The sequence below is a fragment of the Polypterus senegalus genome, chromosome 8 (genome assembly GCF_016835505.1).
Source record: "Polypterus senegalus isolate Bchr_013 chromosome 8, ASM1683550v1, whole genome shotgun sequence".
NCBI lineage: Eukaryota > Metazoa > Chordata > Cladistia > Polypteriformes > Polypteridae > Polypterus > Polypterus senegalus.
In genome coordinates, this window is record NC_053161.1 from 54,919,071 (window position 1) to 54,941,900 (window position 22,830).

General features: G+C 35.4%; 1 protein-coding gene across 4 annotated transcripts; it reads right to left on the minus strand.

Annotated features, from left to right (window-relative positions):
- Nucleotides 1-1,051: 1,051 nt before the first annotated feature.
- Nucleotides 1,052-22,828, minus strand: trmu (tRNA 5-methylaminomethyl-2-thiouridylate methyltransferase). 4 transcript variants are annotated; one of them, XM_039761090.1, is made up of 12 exons: nucleotides 22,158-22,276; nucleotides 18,206-18,282; nucleotides 17,227-17,276; nucleotides 16,076-16,182; nucleotides 15,773-15,895; nucleotides 12,516-12,688; nucleotides 12,105-12,158; nucleotides 11,676-11,742; nucleotides 9,312-9,412; nucleotides 4,662-4,806; nucleotides 4,428-4,510; nucleotides 1,052-1,554 (listed from the first exon to the last, which is right to left on the minus strand). In XM_039761090.1, the coding sequence occupies exons 1-12, from the start codon at nucleotides 22,168-22,170 to the stop codon at nucleotides 1,399-1,401; spliced, it is 1,149 nt and encodes a 382-aa protein (XP_039617024.1). In that variant the 5' UTR covers nucleotides 22,171-22,276; the 3' UTR covers nucleotides 1,052-1,398. The 4 variants fall into 4 exon arrangements, with proteins under 4 accessions (XP_039617024.1, XP_039617023.1, XP_039617022.1 ...); XM_039761089.1 differs by lacking the exons at nucleotides 17,227-17,276; nucleotides 18,206-18,282 and adding an exon at nucleotides 22,526-22,828 and having other exon boundaries at nucleotides 12,516-12,685; nucleotides 22,158-22,323; XM_039761088.1 differs by lacking the exons at nucleotides 17,227-17,276; nucleotides 18,206-18,282 and adding an exon at nucleotides 22,526-22,826 and having other exon boundaries at nucleotides 22,158-22,323.
- Between the last annotated feature and the right edge of the window lie 2 nt (nucleotides 22,829-22,830).

Here is a 22,830-nt window from a genome sequence, read left to right on the forward strand (position 1 = left end):
TTATTATCGTTTCACAGGGTTGCATGTGTTTTCTTTCACATGGATGGGGAGGGGTCCTTTAAGTCTTGTTTTCAGATTGTAGCTGGCCACGTGGCTAATTGCATAAATAATGAGCCCTGCACCACTGGAGGCCAGCATGGAGATATATCCAGTGGCAATACTCATAGTATTCTCATTATGGTCATCTAACATACACCTTCAAATGTAAATACTATAAGTTTTTTTTTTTTTTAAAATGCATGCAGGGTGGAAGGCTGGACCGCCGATAGGGTGGTACTTGAGGCAAGCTGCCTCACACTGCCCTTACAGTGTCCATGCATGAAAGTTCTGAGCATGGCTGCTACGGCTCTGTGATGTCACACTGGCAACGCAAAGCATCATGGGGCACCAGGGAAAAAATGTCCACCTATGCTGGCTGCAGGGCAAATTTCCAGGGAAATATTCAGAGAAAAAGGTCACCAGCGAATACAGCATAAATGCTGTGAAAAATGCTTCTACAAATTTTGTCAATCAACACTCATTCACACCTTCACAAAAATACTGCATATGTTACAAATATTAATTTGAGGATTTTATGAAACGGATGTTGAAGGTTCATAGATATCTGCCATAGGTCTCTGAAGATAAACAAAAATAATTATTTTTTTAATCACACTTTTGTAAACTATTTCAGAAATCAGTGTTCTACAGTGAATAATACTGATCTGTACTTTTTACCTTTTGCTGTACAGCTTGTGAAGTGCCATACACATTCAAGTAAAGTCTTAAGGAGTGGCTGTTTCAGAAGTGAGAAACAATACTGTATATGAGGAGGAACTCTCAAAATCCTCAATTCTCACCAAGAAAATGTATAAATCTAGTATCAATTTTCAGTTCATCCATTTTACATTGCTTGCTAATATATACATACATAAATGATTAATTAAATAATTAATGACTTTGTTGATGGCACCATGTTCACATTTTTTTCACTTCCAAGACCTTTATCAGGCTCATAGAAAACTTGAATTAATCCTCACAAAAAAAAAACCAACAAGATTGGAACACAGACTGAAGGGGACATCAGTTGATTATATTTCCAAAATGTCAGTTAACAGTGGAAAGAAATTGGATTCACTAATGTATATTCTTTTGCGAATTTCTATGTTATAACAGAAATGTAGAAATCATTTAAAATATGCAAAAATCTAAATTTATTTACATTACTTATATCATATAACTGCTACAGTTTATAGCAGTTTTTAAAAAATGTACGTGATGATAATAAAACACAATAAATAGTCTTCTTACATATGCATCACATTTTTCAAACATCTACATTAAAAATCATTTGGAAGGTTACCATTAATGTTACCATCTTTTAACAATTATATTTTTAAACGGCATTTAAAACTAAGATTATCCAGCTGGTTCTGCACTTTGACCTTCTTGTGCAAATGGCTTGATGGGCACTTTATGTTTCTCCAGTCCTTGTTGCAAGGTGTACATTGATGGACCCATGCGTATAATTTTTCCACTTCCAAGACATTCATCACCTTTGTATAATACAGCAAACTGAAAGATAAAGACATAAGCTCTGTGATTTTTTTTTCGCTGTGCATGCTAAACTGTAAGAAACTGCACACAAATGAAATTGTTTACAGGACAAAATGACCAAAGACACATTTACAGAATTACTTAATTATAGCCTGCCACTTTTGTATTCTTCCATAAGATATGGATTTACAGGGGCATTATTGTCACATGTACAGTGGTAATAAACATTAAAACTGTTCCCACTCTCCTGCACCATGATTAGTGAGTATTACTGTCTTACCTCAAACTGTGGTCTTCCTTGCCTTAAAACTATTGTCTTCCTCATTTTATTTGCTGGGCAGTACCACTAAGTCCAGCATTGTTTTTGTAAAGCCTACAATCAGTTCCCTGTGCTGGTATAATTTTCTTGACAATAAAACCATAAAACATTATGTTCAAAGTAATCTAACAAAAATTCTGAAAAAAATAAGGTCTATGGAAAAAAAAATATTCAATTTGCTCTAGTTAATCTGAAGATCTAAACCCATTTGTTTCTTGTCTTCATAATTTAATAACACAATTGTACATTTATGGTACAATTGGAAAAAAAAGTTATATAAAAAGTCATGATTATGATAAAGGACTTAAAAAAAACACTGGACTGGAAAATGGTTGATTTTTCAGTTTTATGAAATCACTGTATCATTGGTACCTTTAACTGAATTGTGTTTTTTTGTTTGTGTGGTGTTGTGCTTAAGAAAAAAACAGAACATAGCAACACAAAAATAAAACCACTGCACTTCAGACAATTTCAAATTAACCATGTAATGGACTGCTATTTGCGTACAATGCTACTGGAATAACCTCCAACTCTGCCATGGCCCTGAATTGGATTAAATGGGTTTAAGAAAGTGGTTGTTTATTTAAAGATAATCAGGCTAATGTCCGCAAAGTTTGCTTGCTTATTAATGGATCATCATGGGGTCATCAATGAAACTTTTTTTACTTGGACAGGCCGAAAAGAAAGAAATGAAGGATTGTGGAATGGCCAGCTCAAAAGCCAGATCTGAATCCCATCAAGCTGCTGTGAGGAAACTGTAAAGTGCCTGTGCATGCAAAAAAAAAAAAAAATCACACAGAGGGGAAAAAGGTCAACAAAGAGGAGTCAAAACTTTCTCCTAATCGATTTCAGAGACTGGTAGACAGTTATTGGAAACACTGACTTGAGATTGCTTCTGCCAAAGGGGGCAACAGCAGCTATTGGAACAAGCTAAGGGTTTACTTGCTTTTCCACATACAGAAATGTTATGTTGTTAATTTAGCACTGTATAAATTATTGCAGTCCCCCAATTACATCACCTTTATCTAAAGGTACTGTTTAACTGAAGATCAAATCTTGACATTTCCACATTTATTAAAAGGGAAAAAAATAAACATTTCATGGGGTATACTACTTTTTCACATGACTGTATGAAGTATGGGTGCAATTCTGAAAAAATGTTAAAAAGGTGAATACTTATGTAAGATCTGCAACTTTGCTGATATGTACACTACACTATACACAACACCATATGTGAAAAATATGACTTCCAGCTGTTAGAACATAGAAATGTTTATTACTGAACTGCGGCTGCTTTATAAATTTGGAGTATCAGCTAGTGTGTGCTTGTCCCATGTAATGATGCAACATTTCCATATTGTGATGGGGCCATGTAAAAGTCAAATAGTTACAGTAAATGCATGGTATCACTCATCCTCACAAATGCAGTATTAAGAACTGTGCTCTTCCTTTTTTGTGGGTAGTGCTATTTGGAACAGCATTTTTGCTTTAATTTTATTTTACATTAGTTTTACAGATATAACATTCACAAATACAAAAATAATTTTAAACATTGCCAAACAAGACTCTGCATAAGTGCTACAGGAAAAGGAATTTGAAGGTTGTCCTTTATTTTATAATACTCAGTACTGTATACTGTAAATGACTGACACTAAAAACTATGCTTTGAAAAATGAATTCTCCCTTTTCAAATATCCTTTATGTGGATTCAGACAAAATATATTATTAGATATATGGAACTTCATTAAACATCTAATACCTTTCTAAATTGCTACTTAAATAAAGTCATCCAACACATGTATTACATACGTGAAAATGTAACTGCCTCATAATTCCTCCCTCAAATAAAAGACTACAGTTTTTTTTTCTCCCCATTGCCTCTAGCATTAAAGCTAATACAGAGTCTGATAATAAGAACGTCATGCCTACAATACAACATGAGGGTGGTAGTGTGATGGTGTGGGGGGTGCTTTGTACCTAAATTATGCACTTTTACCAGATTATTTTTAAGAACAATGTCTGGACAACTGGGTTATGCAGCAAAAAAATTACTAAAAATGCAAAAGCAAGTCAACTGAATAGCCGAGATGAAATAAAATTTTGATTGATTTGGAATGACTTAGTCAAATTCACACTTTGAATCCAACAGAGATGCTGAAATGAGCAGTTTACACTTGCAAATCTACCAATTCTTGTAAAAAGAGGGCGCTAAATTTAAACAACAATGTGGAAGACTGATATATAAATCAGCATTTAGCTGCAATTACTGCTCCTAAAGTTACTACAAACAATTGCTGGGGGCAATTGCTTTTCACATGGTTAATGGGGTGCTGGAGAACTTTGTCTTGAATAATGAAAATACAGACAACTGTACTGTGTGTTCAATTAAATTTGTTTTCTCTAAAATTGCATTTTATCTAAAGGTCTGAGGCTCCTGTAAAATATGCAAAAACTAAACATATCAGGAAGGGGGTAAATACTTTTTCAATGTATAAATATTAGCAATTTTGTAATAGCTGCCTATCATTTATCTTTCTATAATACAAAAATATTTCAGCATGAATATGCTCACCTGTCCTGGTGTCAGAGCTCTAACTGGCTTAGTGAGGGTTACCCAAACAGAACCGTCTTGGTTAAGAGTAACATTGCATGGTACTGAGAAAAGATTAAAAGAGTACAATCAGAACACATTTCTCTGCAATGATGTATTTATTCCTTTTAGACATAATTTCCACAAAAACATTTGAACCATTCTGTTTTTAAAACATAGGATTAATATGTAAAGTACAGAAGTATTATGTCATACCAAATGGCATCTGATGTAAAAATCTGAAGTTGCATTCCATCATTTTATTATGAATTAGCTCTGCTGGTGGCTCATCAGCAATCCAGTGAAATCTATCTGTACGCATTATTTCTCTGTACAAAGCTGGATGATTTGTTGTTGGTGCCTAAGACAAATATAGGATTTTACTGTTCAAATTCAGAAAAATTAAAAGGATTTGTGAAACCTTAAAAGGGAAATTTTACTACAGTTTTTACTTCAAAACAATTTGAAAAAAGTACTAACATATGGCTAGGAAAGTTGAAACTATGGGTTTATCAGAGTAAATGACACTACAATGAGAGATGCAATGTGGACAACCTTTTGATAAAATTCTATACAACTTTATTTTCGTATTACTTGATTTCAATTTAATTAATTCTTCTATGGTTAAATGATAACTCAACCATTGTTAACATTTTGGCATATACTACTTGTCAAAGCCAGTGCGGATGTCCCCAAACGGTTTATGTAGTTCTTTATTGCAATAAAAAGATATGCTTTGATAACCTAAATGAACAGCACTCCCATGTAAACTCTTGCAATGTCAAAATCCACTCTATACATCATACACATACAGTGCATCTGGAAAGTATTCACAGCGCATCACTTTTTCCACATTTTGTTATGTTACAGCCTTATTCCAAAATGGATTAAATTTCATTTTTTTTCCTCAGAATTCTACACACAACTCCCCATAATGACAAAGTGAAAAAGGTTTGAGGTTTTTGCAAATTTATTAAAAATAAAAATATTGAGAAAGCACATGTACATAAGTATTCACAGCCTTTGCCATGAAGCTCAAAATTGAGCTCAGGTGCATCCTGTTTCCCCTGATCATCCTTGAGATGTTTCTGCAGCTTATTTGGAGTCCATCTTTGGTAAATTCAGTTGATTGGACATGATTTGGAAAGGCACACATCTGTCTATATAAGGTCCCACAGTTGACAGTTCATGTCAGAGCACGAACCAAGCATGAAGTCAAAGGAATTGTCTGTAGACCTCCAAGACAGGATTGTCTCGAGGCACAAATCTGGGGAAAGTTAAAGAAACATTTCTGCTGCTTTGAAGGTCCCAATGAGCACAGTAGTCTCCATCATCCGCAAGTGGAAGAAGTTTGAAACCACCAGGACTGTTCCTAGAGCTGGCCGGCCATCTAAACTGAACGATCGGGGGAGAAGGGCCTTAGTCAGGGAGGTGACCAAGAACCTGATAGTCACTCTGTCAAAACTCCAGAGGTCCTCTGTGGAGAGAGGAGAACCTTCCAGAAGGACAACCATCTCTGCAGCAATCCACCAATCAGGCCTGTATGGTGGAGTGGCCAGTCGGAAGCCACTCCTTAGTAAAAGGCACATGGCAGCCCGCCTGGAGTTTGCCAAAAGGCACCTGAAGGACTCTCAGACCATGAGAAACAAAATTCTCTGGTCTGATGAGACAAAGATTGAACTCTTGGAGTGAGTGCCAGGCGTCACGTTTGGAGGAAACTAGGCACAGTGAAGCATGGTGTGGGTATTTTTTTCAGTGGCAGGAACTGGGAGACTAGTCAGGATAAAGGGAAAGATGACTGCAGCAATGTACAGAGAAATCCTGGATGAAAACCTGCTCCAGAGCACTCTTGACCTCAGACTGGGGCGACGGTTCATCTTTCAGCAGGACAACGACCCTAAGCACACAGCCAAGATATCACAGGGGTGGCTTCAGGACAACTCTGTGAATGTCCTTGACTGGCCCAGCCAGAGCCCAGACTTGAATGCGATTGAACATCTCTGGAGAGATCTTAAAATGGCTGTGCACTAACGCTTCCCATTCAACCTGATGGAGCTTGAGAGGTGCTGCAAAGAGAAATGGGCGAAACTGGCCAAGGACAGGTGTGCCAAGCTTGTGGCATCATATTCAAAAAGACTTGAGGCTGTAATTGCTGCCAAAGGTGCATCGACAAAGTATTGAGCAAAGGCTGTGAATACTTATGTACGTGTGATTTCTCAGTTTTTTTTTATTTTTAATAAATTTGCAAAAACCTCAAGTAAACTTTTTTCACTTTGTCATTATGGGGTGTTGTGTGTAGAATTCTGAGGAAAAAAATTTATTTAATCCATTTTGGAATAAGGCAGTAACATAACAAAATGTGGAAAAAGTGATGCGCTGTGAATACTTTCCGGATGCACTGTACCACATCCTCCTGTGGCTTCCTAGTAAACCAAGAACTAAAAAGATTTTTTCCACTTTTTTTGTTTTTTTACAGAAAATCCTCTCTCTTACTCACACGTTTTAAATTGGTAAACCGTAAGGATATATAAGAGAGTTATTTTCAAAATTAGCATGTTATGTATATAGCAAACTAACACTTTTTCTGCCAGGTTACTATCTGTCCATTTGCTTCTTTTTCCTGACACAAAAGCCAACTTCATCCTTCCTCCAACAATAATGAAAGAGGACAGATTAAATAAAAACAATATTCAAATCAAAAGTTTTCTTTTTTTTTTTTAATCATGGTATCTATTGGTCTGACACATATTTTACTAATTACAGAAAAATAACTAGCCTGCTCTTGAGGTTTATAAAAAGAGGTAAAAAGGTGCTTGAGTCCCATTGTAATGAAAAGCCTTAAAAATGACCAAATACAGTATGTCAGTTTTTCAAGTCAAAATTGTTACCGAGTATTGATCCACATCTTGTGTTTACAATATGCTACAAAACAATGTATCCATGTGATTTTATGAAGGAAAAATGTGAAAAGCAAATCAATGTTGTGAAATTCAGCTATGTTAAAAGAAGACCAGCTATGTGCTTTAATTTGCCAAGACTGTCTTCCTCCATGGCACCCTTTAGGGCCACAGACATTGAATTCACTTTGGAAAGACATCCCTAAGTTCTGTTATTGACATTATTGAACACTGATGCCCAGATATGAATTGCTTACTCAGTTCTGTAGATAACATTAACTCAAAAAAAATTCACAGATCACTTGATTTTCTTTCATTATGCAGAAGCTTTTTTCCTTGCATTGTAAAGATACTGCCTCCTGCTGCTGGACTGAAAATGCATATGTGAGCCTCAGTGTGACAGAAAAATGAGAAGGTATGTAGCCCTGGGGCTGGAAGTGGGGTGGTTATTTAGTACTGCCATTTTTCTGGTTTAGGGGCAGAGTACCTGCTGTAAACGGTAAAGTACAAGGACCCCTAAAACCTTGCCCCTATATATTATATACTTCTAAGAGTATGCTCAAAACTCTCAGGAGGCCCGACCTGCTCAATTAAGTAATTGCATAAAATATGTTACACTTCACAATGAGGACCAAGCAGCCTACTAAAACAGAGTATAGAGCCAATTTTTTGTTTCCACTTCAAGCACTGCACATAACACGTAAACAAGGGACAGGGACAAACAAGAGACAGGAACACACCTTATACCCATACATCAATCTTCCTCACCCACATATCAAGGGCAGGGTTATGATACAACTGTAGAATATGCCAGAAAGCACTGGATGCAAGGCAGGAACAATCTCTAGACAGAGTGCCAGTCCATCGCAGGGCAAACACACAGATGCTCAAACTAATGAAGCACTTTAGTAACATCAGAACACCAATGGACCTAACCTGCATGTGTTTGGACTGTGGATTGTGAGAGGAAACTGGAACAACATGCAAATTCCACCCAGGGAAAACAATGGACATGACTCCCATTCTTCTCAACTGTGAGAAAGAAGTACTATCATTGTGACTCCCAGTAATAATAATAATAATCCATCCATCTTCCTAACCTGCTTATTCAGAGTAGGGTCATGGGGCAGCAGATGTATATCCCAGCAAACATTGTATGCAAAATAAGAACCACACCCCTACAGGGCTCCAGTCCATTGCAGGGTTAACACACAAACACTCAAACTAGGGCCAATTGTGCAACCCAAATTCATGTAAGTTTAATCAGGTTGGAACTTACTTGGGTAAGTTCAGTAGAGTAGTTTTAACACAGGCATATAACATATAAGGTACACATAAGGTACGGGATGGTGTTTGGCATACTCAGGGGGGCTGTCCAATCCAGCACTGACCTGTGACGTCACACTGGTCACCCAAAGCTTTACTGGACACTGGGAAACTAAAAGTTTGTCTAAGGTAGCCACATGGTGAATTTCCAGGAATACATTGGGCGAACACAGCATAATCTGAGCAAAATAAAATCCAAGAAAAACCACATAAAGAGCGTCTTGGAGTATCAACACAGGCTTTGAAAAATGTAATAAGTCTATATGTCAAATGTGTGAAGGTTCCCCTTTAACAAAAACTATATAATAATACAAAATGATTTTTCCCCATCTTACTTTATGCTAGGAAAACAGAGGCAGAAATACTTTAAATGTTAATGCTGTCTAGTCATAACCTGTAAAATATTGTTGTCAGATGTATTCATTTCATAAACTTTAATTTTAGCTCGTGTGTTTGCATTTCAAGGTAAACATATTTTGTTTTATCTAGCCTGACAGGTCGTAGTTGTGAAGACGTGTCAAAAGAACTTCAGTCAAAAAAACAAAATAACATAATATAAGCACAAATTTATGCATATAAACTGTATATACTTAGGAATTCTGGAATGCTAAAATGTTAACTTTATTCATTAAGTGGGTCTTACCACAAACACATCTCCACTCATTACATCCTTATCCACAACAAACCAGGCATCTTTCTGCCCACCTATTCTGGCTCTTTGTCCCAGAGTAAACGTGAACCAACCTGTAAAACCAGATATCAGATTACTGAACTCAACAAATAAGTACCTCTTTTTTTATAACGATCAAATCTGGGTCACAAGTCACAGGCTCTAACTGCAAATGTAAATTCAGATTTAAAAAGTGGATGTGAATATGTTACAAAACAAGTAAATCAGAAACATTCCTCAAACACATAATAAAAAAAGCCTTGAACATTACATTAGGTATTGATTATAAACCTGGACTGGTGTACAGTAGTCTTGCTAAAGCCAGACATAAAATATACACATCTGGAGACAACAGTGAGTGAATTTTGCATAAAACTAGGTGAGAATAATTAGGCGGCTCACTGAGTGTCGCATTTGTAAACCAATCCAACGTCTCATGAAGCTGGTGTTCTAAGTAGGGGCAGTGATTTGTAAATGCAAAGATCAGAGGTGCTCTTATTAACCAGATCCAATAGAGAGTAAGATTCTGTTTGTGCTGAACCATCTCCAATCAATTAAGTCTCCTAAAAAAAACCCTATTAGACATATAAATGTATGTCACGTGTGCAGAGAGTTCATTGCACATTTTGGAAATTGGAAATGTAAACATGCCATGACATAGTAGTCTCATTCTTTTCAGATGTTGTATAACCGTAGACCACTGCAGCTGTAGTGGTGTGTGTGTGTGTGTGTGTGTGTGTGTCTCTGTCTGTCTCAGCACTCACTACAAGGTGCAAATTAATTATTAAGCTTCAGTTACCACATGCTACAGAGCACATTAATGGATAACAGCAAATTCAGCTTTTTTTTTTTCCCCACAGTTGTTTGTTCAGTATCTTCTGATTTCTCCCTGAAACCCCGGTGGTGGTTTAAAATGCACAGACTGAAGAAATTGCGGGCAGGTGTTTTAAGAAGAGGTCCTTTAGGTGTAGCATTTGCAGCATAGGATTTCACTGCTATTCACTACGTACTTCTTAACAGATTGTCCTCAGAGATGTATTCTCATTTGAGAATCACATCTGGCCCTGCAAAATTAGATGTACTGTTACCTGTGCTAGGTAACTGAATGAAAGTGAAAGTATTTACTGGCACAACATATTCACCCCTATATCTTATATATAAACAACTGCAAGTCGTGGAAGTGTGTTTTTCTGTACAGCCCGGAAGTGAGAGGTGGAGTAGAGTTAAGGACACCTCATACAAGGAAACAAGAAACTCGCATAGCCATTAATAACAATACAAGTAAAGCCAGCACGTCAGCAAGACGAAACCTCAGAAGAAAGACAAAGTCGTTTAGCCGCTAACATCGGTAAAATGGTGTCCCTTTTACTTGCTGCTGCTCCTGCTGCAAATGCACAAGTGATGCAAGCACGTCGGCAAACCGAATCCTCCTAGGAGAGAGATGCCCAGAGTAGTTCCTTTCAATTACCTGACATTTCAGTTTTTTTTCCGACCATTTCAATAGTTTCTAGGACTCCATGCTTTTTACAGAACGGGCTTACACAGCTATTATATTATATATATATATATAATTTTTTTAGCACAGCTGTTAAAACAGATAATCCCCAAACAAAATATCTAACATCATAAACAATAAATACTGAGACAAAACTCCAGATTAAGTATACAATATACCAAACAAAAAAAAAAAACCAAAAAAAACTCATTAACATTTGAAATACCAGGTTGCTTATACATACACAATTTAACAGATAAAGCATTTTATTGTATGCATTTAACTCAGGCAATTGTCATAAGTAAAAAAAAAAAAGAAACGCTATTTCATAGGTATTTAATTTATACTTAAATACTTCATTCAAAGCATTTCAAAGTGTTAGGATAGCATTTCAGCATTTGTGAAAGCCTATTTGCCTTTCTTTACTTTTTACTGAAACTATTATTTATGTTACTATACAAAACATTTCCCTATTGTGGCAAAAAGATGCTAAGGACAAGGCACACCTCTGCTCAGTTCTGTAATAAGATCATATTTGTCATATAGGAGGTTTCAGTGAAACTTTACTTACTCAAGCACAGGTCTGGAATCCAGATTTCTTTTGCCCATAAAAGCAGTCTGTTTAATACTTCCCTTTCTACAGATCTTTACCAGAAAGATATTATAGAACTAAATCTAAATAAATGATAACTTGGCACTATTTCACTCAAGTAATATAAACTATAAAGCAAAATGAAACTGTGGTGTATATTGTATTCAAACAAGTTAGTAAGAAATTGTGATACTGTATATCTATTTAAAAAAAATATGGAAATGTTTTTGATTTATATCTATGGTTTTACCTTTGTGAGTTCCCATTATCTTTCCATCCTCTATAGAAACAAAGTTTCCTGGCTGTGGTTCTAAATACTGCATAATATTAAAAAAAACATATCAGAAGCAAACAAAAATGAAAATGAAAAAAACAACATTCTTTTCAATAATTTAACAAAAATAATCCTTCATAAAAACATCAAATCTTAAGAAAAATTATACTACATCAAAATATTAACTATGTGGCATCCATGCACACAGGAGAAATGTTGTATAGTTTGTTCTGTTTCATATTCTTACCAGCAGACATAACACTGAGTCCAAATACCCACTGTATTTCTAAATACTCAAGTGACACACATCAATCTGTTCTAGCATTTCTCATTAAAAAGCAGTTGTCTTCTCTTTGACTCTAAGAACTCAGTTTTCAATAGCGCTTTCTCACATTTTTTTCTTACCTCAAGAATAAATTTCTGAAAACATCTTTCTCCAATGAAACAGATTCCCATGCTCTGCACAAGACAGGTAAGTTTTGTTCAGTTTTATTGAAAGCATTTTGTTAAATTTTCATGATGTACAGTGCTCTCATAGAATGATGATCATACACCATTACTAAATATATACAATTAAAATATTATATAAATAAATAAGTTGATAAAACGTTACATGAATAAAACAAATGATGATATGCTACTGTGAAAAAAATCATTTATGTGGTTATGATGATCATAGTATGTCTAAATTTAAATAAAGAAATATTGATACTTCCACTAATATTTTGAAAGTGTTACTGCTACCAAAAGTACTATACTAAAGAGTCTAAAATAAGTGGAGTAAGCATATGATTAAAACAAAATAGTTTTGCACACCTCCTTCTTCTGAAGCACATGTTTAAAACCAGCCTCTGCAGCCATCTTTTTCACAAACTCTTTAGTAAGCTCTCCGAGTGGGAACAGAGTCCTTTTTAGGGATTCTTGAGAGATCTGGCTTAGGAAGAATGTCTGATCTTTAAAGTGGTCAGCTCCTTGAAGAAGTCTTACTGCTATAGGAACAGATAAAACAGTTATTAAAATAGGTGGAAATGTGATGTTTTTAACAACGACTCATATCGTAGCTAGTCCCCTCTTTTAACCTATAGTAAAACGTCTGTTTCCCTGTATTTATTAGGTGAACATCCAACAAGGACATGTTTCATGGATGGTTGCTGCAAGTCATGGTTTTTCTGTTAAACTTCTAAAACTCTAAGTTCTTTTAAAGTAATAAAAAATGGAAAGTTAATAAAGTTTACATTCTAAAAATAGTACAAGCTAAAACACATACATAATAACTTGACTGTGTCATTACTAACAATATTTATAACTAATGGAACATAAAATTCTCAAAACCACTCAATCTAGTTCAGGGTTGCAGATAATCAGATTGGAAGCAAGGCAAAGAACTGCCACCAGAGAACACCCCTGTTCAACATAGGACTATAACTACCACTGAATTTAAAACAATTAAAACTGTCTTGATAGACATTATGATTATTTTAATAACTGCCAGAATGGATAATACCTATATGTTTGTAATATTTAATGAAGGATGAAATATGCATTATATACAACCAATGAACATGTGCCAATATCAGAGATTTTGCATTTGCTGTTAGAAAAGCAATTCCTTTCAGAAAATACAACAACAAAAAAACCCGTAATTTTCAAAAATTGAAGCAAGTGGCATTTACAGTGTACCGAGGTAAGATGGATCTGTCAGCCTTACTATCATTAAACGTCTAAGCCTTGTGCTATGCAAGCCAAAGAAGCATAAGAAATTAATTTGACATGGCATTAGACATGTACAGTAATCTTTATGTACTGTACTCTAGATATTTAGTACTGTGTATATTATTTTAGAAAGAAAAATGATGCACAAGAAAAAAAATGCTACTAGTTCTGCTTATCCCAACAAAAAATATTTGTAAGAATGAAGGAACAAAGATAGAGATAAAGAGATTTAAGCTGATTTATTAACAATCTGCTATGGTAAAGTCTGTTGCAGTCCATAACATCACAGAAATTTGTTAAAATATCAATTAGGAGTACACTAAATAAAGAAAGAATTCACTTGTACAAGCTGCATTAGAAGAATAAGTTTACGTAAAGCCAACATATTTTCTGTTCTAGGAATCCCAGTTAATTTTTCAAAGAAGAATCTATGCGCCGATTTGTAGTAAAACAATTTCTTAAATTCAACAAGCAAAATGACACCTTTTATTGGCTAACTAAAAAGATTACAATATGCAAGCTTCCGAGGCAACTTCGGGCCCCTTCTTCAGGCAAGATGCCTGAAGAAGGGGCCCCGAGTTGCCTTGAAAGCTTGCATATTGTAATCTTTTTAGTTAGCCAATAAAAGGTGTCATTTTGCTTGGCTTTTCTTTAAATTATACCTAAATAACAGACACAAAGTAAAAGTCTTAATTACACGTTATGTGTGCTGTATATTTTTGAATCAATTTACATGCCCACACTTGCTAAAGATTACACATCTCTTTCCAATAACTATTTATATTTATGGGGAAAAAAACATTGCAAAGTGATACATGCAAAGTATACATATGCTTGCCAGTATTTTCTTGAACGGAAAAGAAAAATAATTAAACCAAACAAAATATTTCACATCTACGTTTCAAATTATAGAATATTAATTCAAAAAGGAGGTAATATTTGTTAAAATTAATGTTATCTTAAAATTACTTTGAACAATGTACTTGCTAATATTTTATGATATGCAGTATTTACTTGCAGTACATGTAACAACATTCACTTTGTTTACATACAGCTTGTCTTACACTACCACCTACTGGTCAATTGGTCACAGTTCACATTTGTCATTATACCTTATACAAAATGGCCCAGAGCAAGAATATAACCTATTCTTTAACCATCTGTGACTATTTTATTTTTCGGTAGGTAATTTCCTACTACTTTTACAAATAACAGGGTATATCAAGACTATATTCGAGTTAGTCACAGGGATACATTTAATATTAATGACAAAGCTTGGATTTTTTTTCTTTCATGTCTCATCCCCCTTGTAGATACACCCCATTAGCACAGAATCATGACAGAATTTCTGGAAGTGACATGACCTGATATTAAATTTATAGTATGCATTGCAGTTACCCCTGAATGTCTATCAGTGGTTCTTCAGTCCAGTGTTTTTTGTTCCAACCAGTTTCAATCAGCAAGTCACTTAACATCTAATTGACCTCATTTACTGTAATTAGTTGGCCTTTTGTTTCATCTTTTATTCTGCATTCAGATAATGCACAACAGTGTCATTTTTACATTTATAAGACATTTAGAAATATTTGTATTTTTGTTATAGCATTAAGTGCTTAAGTTTGTTTTGTTGCTCCCCTGTTAATTTACCTTTTCTCCCCTAAATGTATAATGCCAATTAATAAAAGAAGACACCCAAACATATAATACTAAATATGAAAACGCAGCAACTAACATATTCTGTAATAAATAATGGATTAAATATCCAGAATACCTTGAAAAGCAAAATAAAAATCATGATCAACATATTAAAAACCAAGTAAAAATAAAACACAAAATTATTCCCAGGTATTGTACAGTACATAATTGCTTGCTACAACCGAATAAAAATGTACCAAAACATAGATACTGGGAAATAACTGCCTGCTTAGTTAGGCTAGAAGTCTAATTAAAATGAGGAAAAGAAAACCCAGCAGCAACATGGGTTCCCCAGGACAGAGTCAGAGAGCCACTGGTCTATACAGTATGTAAGATCAACTCTATTTTATGCCACAATTACAACAACTCATCCTAGTCTTCCTATGTCATTGTAAGCTCTGATTAACTGCACTTCATTTTCAACAGTTCTACTTGGTAAAAAGCTCAGTTTTCCCTGTTGCCATCCATACAGGCTGGCTTCAAGGTATAAGCTACTACTAACACACTATAAGAAAGTGTTTTCAGGGTAATATAATAACCATGTAAAAAAAAATCCCTTCAGCTTCATTTATTGATTGTTTAAAACATTTTCTTTACTATTTCAAGTGACGTATAGGGAATGTAAACAATGCTAGAAAGCGCTTTCCAAATAATCATATACTCACAATTTCTAACTTCAAATCTATTTCTGAAAAGAGTCTGGGATTTTGACATATAAGGCTGTTTGAAAACTTCTTCATCATCTTGTGAGGTTCTTGCATAGTGACCAGTAGCAATGGCATCTGCTCCTATCCAAATAAACAAAAAGTATTAATTAATCAGGTACAACAGATTGAACTATTTATACTACTCAAATCACTTTACTATTAAAAACATACGGGTTAATATTTTTAAGTTGACAAAAAAGGCAAAGTAGTACTTTACTTCTAATGTTAAAAGTAAACACAGCTATAAAATATTTTTTTTACCTAAGGTTCTGATAGCATAATTGAAAAAATGATTGAATTTAATGTGCTTGTTACATAGTATATCAGGATTCGGAGTCCTCCCCTTTTCATATTCCTTCAATAAATTGCTGGAAAATAAAGAAAGTAAATTAGTGAAAGCACTATCCTATTGCGAGAATCTACTTTTAAAGTCAGTAAATACTAAAATAGAAATAATGCAAAAATATACATGAAGTGTGCCATTAAAATAAAAAGATAAAAAGGGAATAATAAAACAAAAATGAAAACTTTGAAATAATTCCATTTATTTTCAGCAAGTACAATTTGTAGAATATAAAGGAGGCTACCTGAAGGTAAAAAAAATGTATGTTCAAATACCATATTTTTAGAAAAACTGTCACTGTTGTGTAGTAGTCATCATCTTGTCTACAGAGAACTTCTTCAGCTACAGTACATGAATTTACTTCCACATCTCATGGATGCACGTTAGATTGACTGTGGACTCTAAAGAGGAATGGTACTCTAGGAGAGTGGCTACATAAGTGAGGGTGATCTGTAATTCACTCACTTCACACCCACGGTATAATATAGCTGTCTATTTTTTGAAGTTCACCCTTTCAGCTTTACGTAGCGTAGTAAGCAACATGAAGGCAAATAGTATGGATAAGACAGAACTAGGGCTGCTGTTTGATTAAAAAATGTAATTGTGATTAATCGCACGATTAAAACTTTTAATCAAAATTAACTCTGTAATAATCAAAATTTATCGTACTTCCTTCAGGCATATTAATATGTTTCTATAAAGCAAAAATAACTTTGTGATTAATTTTTAATTCAAAAGTTTTAATAATCACTTGCATATGAATATTAAATCATTTAATTTAGTTTATTGAACAGTTTTGTGTAACAGAAACAACTGAATAAACAGTGAAACACTAATCAGTCAACAGCTCAAAGCAAGTTTTTATTTATTTTGAGCCACATCACAATGTACATTAGTCTAGCACTTCAATAAGTCTGCCTCTAAAATGATGTGAAGATAATTTATTCTAAAAACTTCATTAATAATTAGTTCCACAAAAAAAATCACTGCACATCGTACACAGGAAAGGCATTCAGATAATACTGTGCTTCTGAATTGAAGACAAGATTCAGGTTGGAGCTCCCCGTACCTGCCTACTATTTCAGAGTTAGCAGAGTCACCGCATACCTCTGTACTATCCTGAAAAGAGAGCCGATTCCATTAGACAATGTACGCTTTACCTTGCAGTTTTTTATTAAAATGTGAATTATTTAAATTAAGAAATTAAACAACACATTAAATGTTATTACCTTATAATATATTTCTACAATCATCATTTAGGAGTAGTTCTCGAGTACCGATTCACTATTTACATGCATGGGCACTGGCAGAGTGGTGATCAAACCACAACATACTATATATCCTACAACATATAACCACCCCAAAGAAGGGTGCAACAAGAAGACATTTACCAATGTATTTCTCAGTGTGCTCTTTACACTTACTTAGACAGGCAATGATTGATAAATGAGTAGTTACTCCAAAAATATCTACAAATATTTGTGACAAGATCAATCTTGAACGTTTCAAAACTCTTATTTTTTTTATAGGTCATATGCAATTGATCTAAATTATTTGCTGTTTACTATTGTTTAATAATGTAATTATGCACAAAGAATTTTTAGAAATTAATCAAGCACACAATACATATATTAAAGTTAGTCAGTGAACTCAGGTTATAAACTAAGAAATTCTCCAGTGTGAGTTTTCAACTGGCATTATGCCCTCTATTTCTTGCTATCTACAGAAATGAATGCTATTGAAAGATTAAAATTCTCAAGAATCTAATCTCAATTTACCAATTAATTATTTTTTGTTTTACTTACCAAAAGTTCTACAAATAACACAAAAAAAACCCTTACTTTAAAAAAAAGAATGCAACAATACTTAAACACCGTTAGGTAAATACCCGTTCACAACCTAAAGGCAGATTAGGTCTGGATAACAATGAAGATCTGAACAATGAACAATACTGCATGTCCTATCTGACACACAAGTATTGAGTCACTTTAGCCAACAAATTATTAAACAGAAGTGTGTCAAGAAATGCTCCATGTGCTCCTTTACACCTGCAGCAATACGCCTTTATAATGCCTCAACAGAGATGGACTTCTGCGCAGGTTCATTTCAAGTGCAGCCCAGGGCTCTGAAATTAACCAAAACATAAGAAAAAAATATTTGGTCTTAGTTTTTCAAAGAAATTTCACCTTCCACTGGTCTTTACTCATTATCCCCAAGATAACTTGGTCACCTCTAGACAACAGCCATTGGACAGCATTTGTGGCAGCAGGGCAGGTGAATACAGGCTGTTGGAACTAGCAGTGCATGCAGAAGAAAGTGGTTTGTTGTTTTATAAAAGTAACATTCTTTAGCAATGGCCAGTGATGGTTTATAGATTCTATTTCTAGTTATAGTGAAGCATACAAAGGTGATGATTTTGCATAAATGTTAAAATATGATCGCACCTTTGAATGTGCATGTTTCAATGACAGCTTTGGGCAACGTTTAATGATTCTTCTTTACTTATCTCTAGAATGCAAGACAGATTTAATCACATTCATATGATCCCTTTGAGATTTTTAGTCTGTTATAAACAACAGCACATTGAATGCACAGTATGTTGGATTGTGACTGAGGCCAACTCTTCCTGCACTGCAGAATGAAACCAAATTCCAGGATACCCATGAGGTCTGGTGTCACTTATGATGAGCTGCTGGTTTTCTTTGCATATATATTGTATATAGTAATTCAACAGCTTCACATTGAAATGTACTGATCAACCAAACCTTTATTTGAAACACCTTAAGGACCATCCTGGGTAGGGTATATATTATACACACACTCTCTTTCTCTTATATATATCTTTAAAATTAGAATATCATGACAAAGTTGATTTATTTTAGTAATTCCATTCAAAAAGTGAAACTTGTATATTAAATTCATTCATTACACACAGACTGATGTATTTCAAATGTTTATTTCTTTTAATTTTGATGATTATAACTGACAACTAATGAAAGTCCCAAATTCAGTATCTCAGAAAATTAGAATATTGCGAAAAGGTTCAATATTGAAGACACCTGGTGTCACACTCTAATCAGCTAATTAACTCAAAACACCTGCAAAAGCCTTTAAATGGTCTCTCAGTCTAGTTCTGTAGGCTACACAATCATGAAGACTGCTGACTTGAGAGTTGTCCAAAAGAGGACCATTGACACCTTGCACAAGGAGGGCAAGACACAAAAGGTCATTGCTAAAGAGGCTGGCTGTTCACAGAGCTCTGTGTCCAAGCACATTAATAGAGAGGCAAAGGGAAAGACAAGATGTGGTAGAAAAAAGTGTACAAGCAATAGGGATAACTGCACCCTGGAGAGGATTGTGAAACAAAACCCATTCAAAACTGTGGGGGAGATTCACAAAGAGTGGACTGCAGCTGGAGTCAGTGCTTCAAGAACCACCACGCACAGACGTATGCAAGACATGGGTTTCAGCTGTCGCATTCCTTGTGTCAAGCCACTCTTCAACAAGAGACAGCGTCAAAAGCGTCTCGCCTGGGCTAAAGACAAAAAGGACTGGACTGCTGCTGAGTGGTCCAAAGTTATGTCCTCTGATGAAAGTAAATTTAGCATTTACTTTGGAAATCAAGGTCCCAGAGTCTGGAGGAAGAGAAGAGAGGCACAGAATCCATGTTGCTTGAGGTCCAGTGTAAAGTTTCCACAGTCAGTGATGGTTTGGGGTGCCATGCCATCTGCTGGTGTTGGTCCATTGTGTTTTCTGAGGTCCAAGGTCAACGCAGCTGTCTACCAGTAAGTTTCAGAGCACTTCATGCTTCCTGCTGCTGACGAACTTTATGGAGATGCAGATTTCATTTTCCAACAGGACCTGGCACCTGCACACAGTGCCAAAACTACCAGTACCTGGTTTAAGGACCATGGTATCCCTGTTCTTGATTGGCCAGCAAACTCACCTGACCTTAACCCCATAGAAAATCTATGGGGTATTGTGAAGAGGAAGATGCAATACGCCAGACCCAACAATTCAGAAGAGCTGAAGGTCACTATCAGAGCAACATGGGCTCTCATAACACCTGAGCAGTGCCACAGACTGAACGACTCCATGCCACACCACATTGCTACAGTAATCCAGGCCAAAGGAGCCCCAACTAAATATTGAGTGCTGTACATGCTCATACTTTTCATGTTCATGCCTTTCAGTTGGCCAACATTTCTAAAAATCCTTTTTTTGCATTGGTCTTAATTGATATTCTAATTTTCCGAAATACTGAATTTGGGACTTTCATTAGTTGTCAGTTATAATCATCAAAATTAAAAGAAATAAACATTTGAAATATATCAGTCTGTGTGTAATGAATGAATCTAATATTCAAGTTTCACTTTTTGAATGGAATTACTGAAATAAATCAACTTTGTCATGATATTCTAGTTTTATGACCAGCACCTGTGTGTGTATATATATATATATATATATATATATATATATATATATATATATATGAATGAGAGAGAGAGAGAAAGAGAGTATCCTGGAATTTGGTTTCACTCTGCAATATAAAATTCAAAGTCTGTCTGTCTGTCCACTTTTCACAAGAAAACTACTTAATGAATTTAGATCAGGTTTTTTTCTAGAATTTGCTTAAACATTCCGCTTGATTTTGCGACTTTTCTCAATCGCGCCAAGAATCATAGTTCACTTGCAGGAGCGATATATTTGTGCTAATCCGAGACAGAGGCTGTTGTCCGAGGGGAGGGGGAAGCGCGGCGTCAGGAGTGGGGAGCCAGGCAGGGCCCTCCTCACTGTCCTTTCTCACGAATACACAGGCGGAGCCACGGGGCTAGTACACTCATATGATAGACTGTTATTAGCCCCCAAGGGGAATTTAAAAGTTGTACAGAAGCTCCAAAAAATAAATAACATAAAAAAATCCCTTCTGGCTTGTATACAAGACAGCCATTGCAGTCACTATAAAACTTGAAAGTGGATCACAAGTAAAAGAACAAAACAAAAAAACAGCTCAGATTCTCAGGTGTTTGCATTTTGTTGGCAACAACTTGCCTGTTACTTTGCACAATAGTGACAATTTAAAAAAAAAACAAAAACAAAACCCTTCACTACATTTTACATACATGAGCAGAAAGCTGATGTCAACAAATCACTTGATTTGGAAAAGTTGTTTGACAATAATGTGATATAAATCTTGTACAATTACTTTATTGGCTGTATCTCTACTGAACAACAAGTAAAGTTTATTGGTAGCTGGACAAAAGTGCCCAGAGCCTGCAAAGCGATGAAAAATTAAACTACTGATGTCTTTCTATTTTTATTTTACCTTAACAGCTGAAGATACCGGATACTAGGAAAATAAATAGATGATACAATATTTAATGCCCCCTTTCTAAAAATGGGCAGTTGAAGTTTTAATATTTGACCTGACATATTTCACTCTGATAGCTATAATTCCAAACTTGGACGCTGCATATTTCCGTGGTTCCCTTGGAACACTTAGGTGGGGCCACAACAATAGCTCAGGTCCAGAGGTCCCCTCCCTCCTAAGTCTGCCCCGTACCTCGCAGTGACTGCTCGGTTACCTTTAGTCAAGACACCGTTGTTTTTATCTTCTTTTTGGAAACTCTTAAGTTTGTTTGACGGGGGTTTGGTTGTTTGTTATTATAGTTGTATATTTCTTGAGCTTCTGTAATTGCCCCTTGGGGGGAAAAAATAAAGGTGCCGCCTATTAATTGATCTGATTATGTCATTTTTTGGTAATTTCTAGAGCCACGTAGGTTTCACAAATTGAAGTCCTGATTTTGTTGTTGACAGCATCAGTAAACCTCAGATCTTTTTTCTTCCCGTGCTTTTCCAGAAGAAGATACTTTCGAAGGAGTTTGTGACATCAATCACTGGTCACACTAATGTCAGTGAATGCTGCCGAGTCGCCTATTCTCTTTACAACATGCGTTTTTATTGTGACTGGAGAACAAAGAGAAGTTCGCCTGCTCTCACCTGAAAACCTCATGCCAGTACTCTTTCACGTAAGACACTTGGTGGAATGGGATATCCAGCACCCTGCACACCTTGTACGCATCTTCAGCGTCCCTTTCAGAAGAACAAAGTCCACGTTCGTCAAGAAAGTCCCAGTTCTTCATGTACACGCCAGTCACTTGAAAACCTACAAAATGAACACTCATTCAGAAACTAGATGGCAGTCACATTAAGAACCTTCATATGTAATTTCTCGTCAATATTCTGCTTTGTCTTTTTAAATCATCAAGCTGTGTTTAGGCAGCATTTTCAAAGTATTGCCCAGTAAAGAAAAAAAAAAGTCTCGCTACTTATTTTCCTAAGTGACATGAACTCCACGTTTTTCTCACCTCTCCGTTTAAGAAGCAAAGCCGAGACCGAGCTGTCCACTCCGCCGGACATAGCACAAACCACATGCTTTGCTCCCTGGATCATCTCTTCATTGAAGTTTCCTAATCTAATGAATTAAAAACGTTTCTACTCGAACTTAAGTAGTTACATTTTGTATATACCATAACACTACTATGTGAAAGAAAAAATACAGTGCGCCGATGTAACGTGACTGACCGGAAAATCCTACCAGTATTAGTCCGTTCCGCTTATAGTGTAGGATTTACGGACTTTGTATTCGATGAAGTGTTCGTGTATGCCATAC

Coding starts and splice junctions, on each gene's coding strand:
- trmu (XM_039761088.1), bottom strand. CDS start 22,610: ATGATCCAGGGAGCAAAGCATGTGGTTTGTGCTATGTCCGGCGGAGTG. Junction 12,159..12,515: donor ATGTGCTTCAGAAGAAGGAG/GTGTGCAAAACT, acceptor TGTCTTGTGCAG/AGCATGGGAATCTGTTTCAT. Junction 9,413..11,675: donor GATAATGGGAACTCACAAAG/GTAAAACCATAG, acceptor CTGGTTTTACAG/GTTGGTTCACGTTTACTCTG.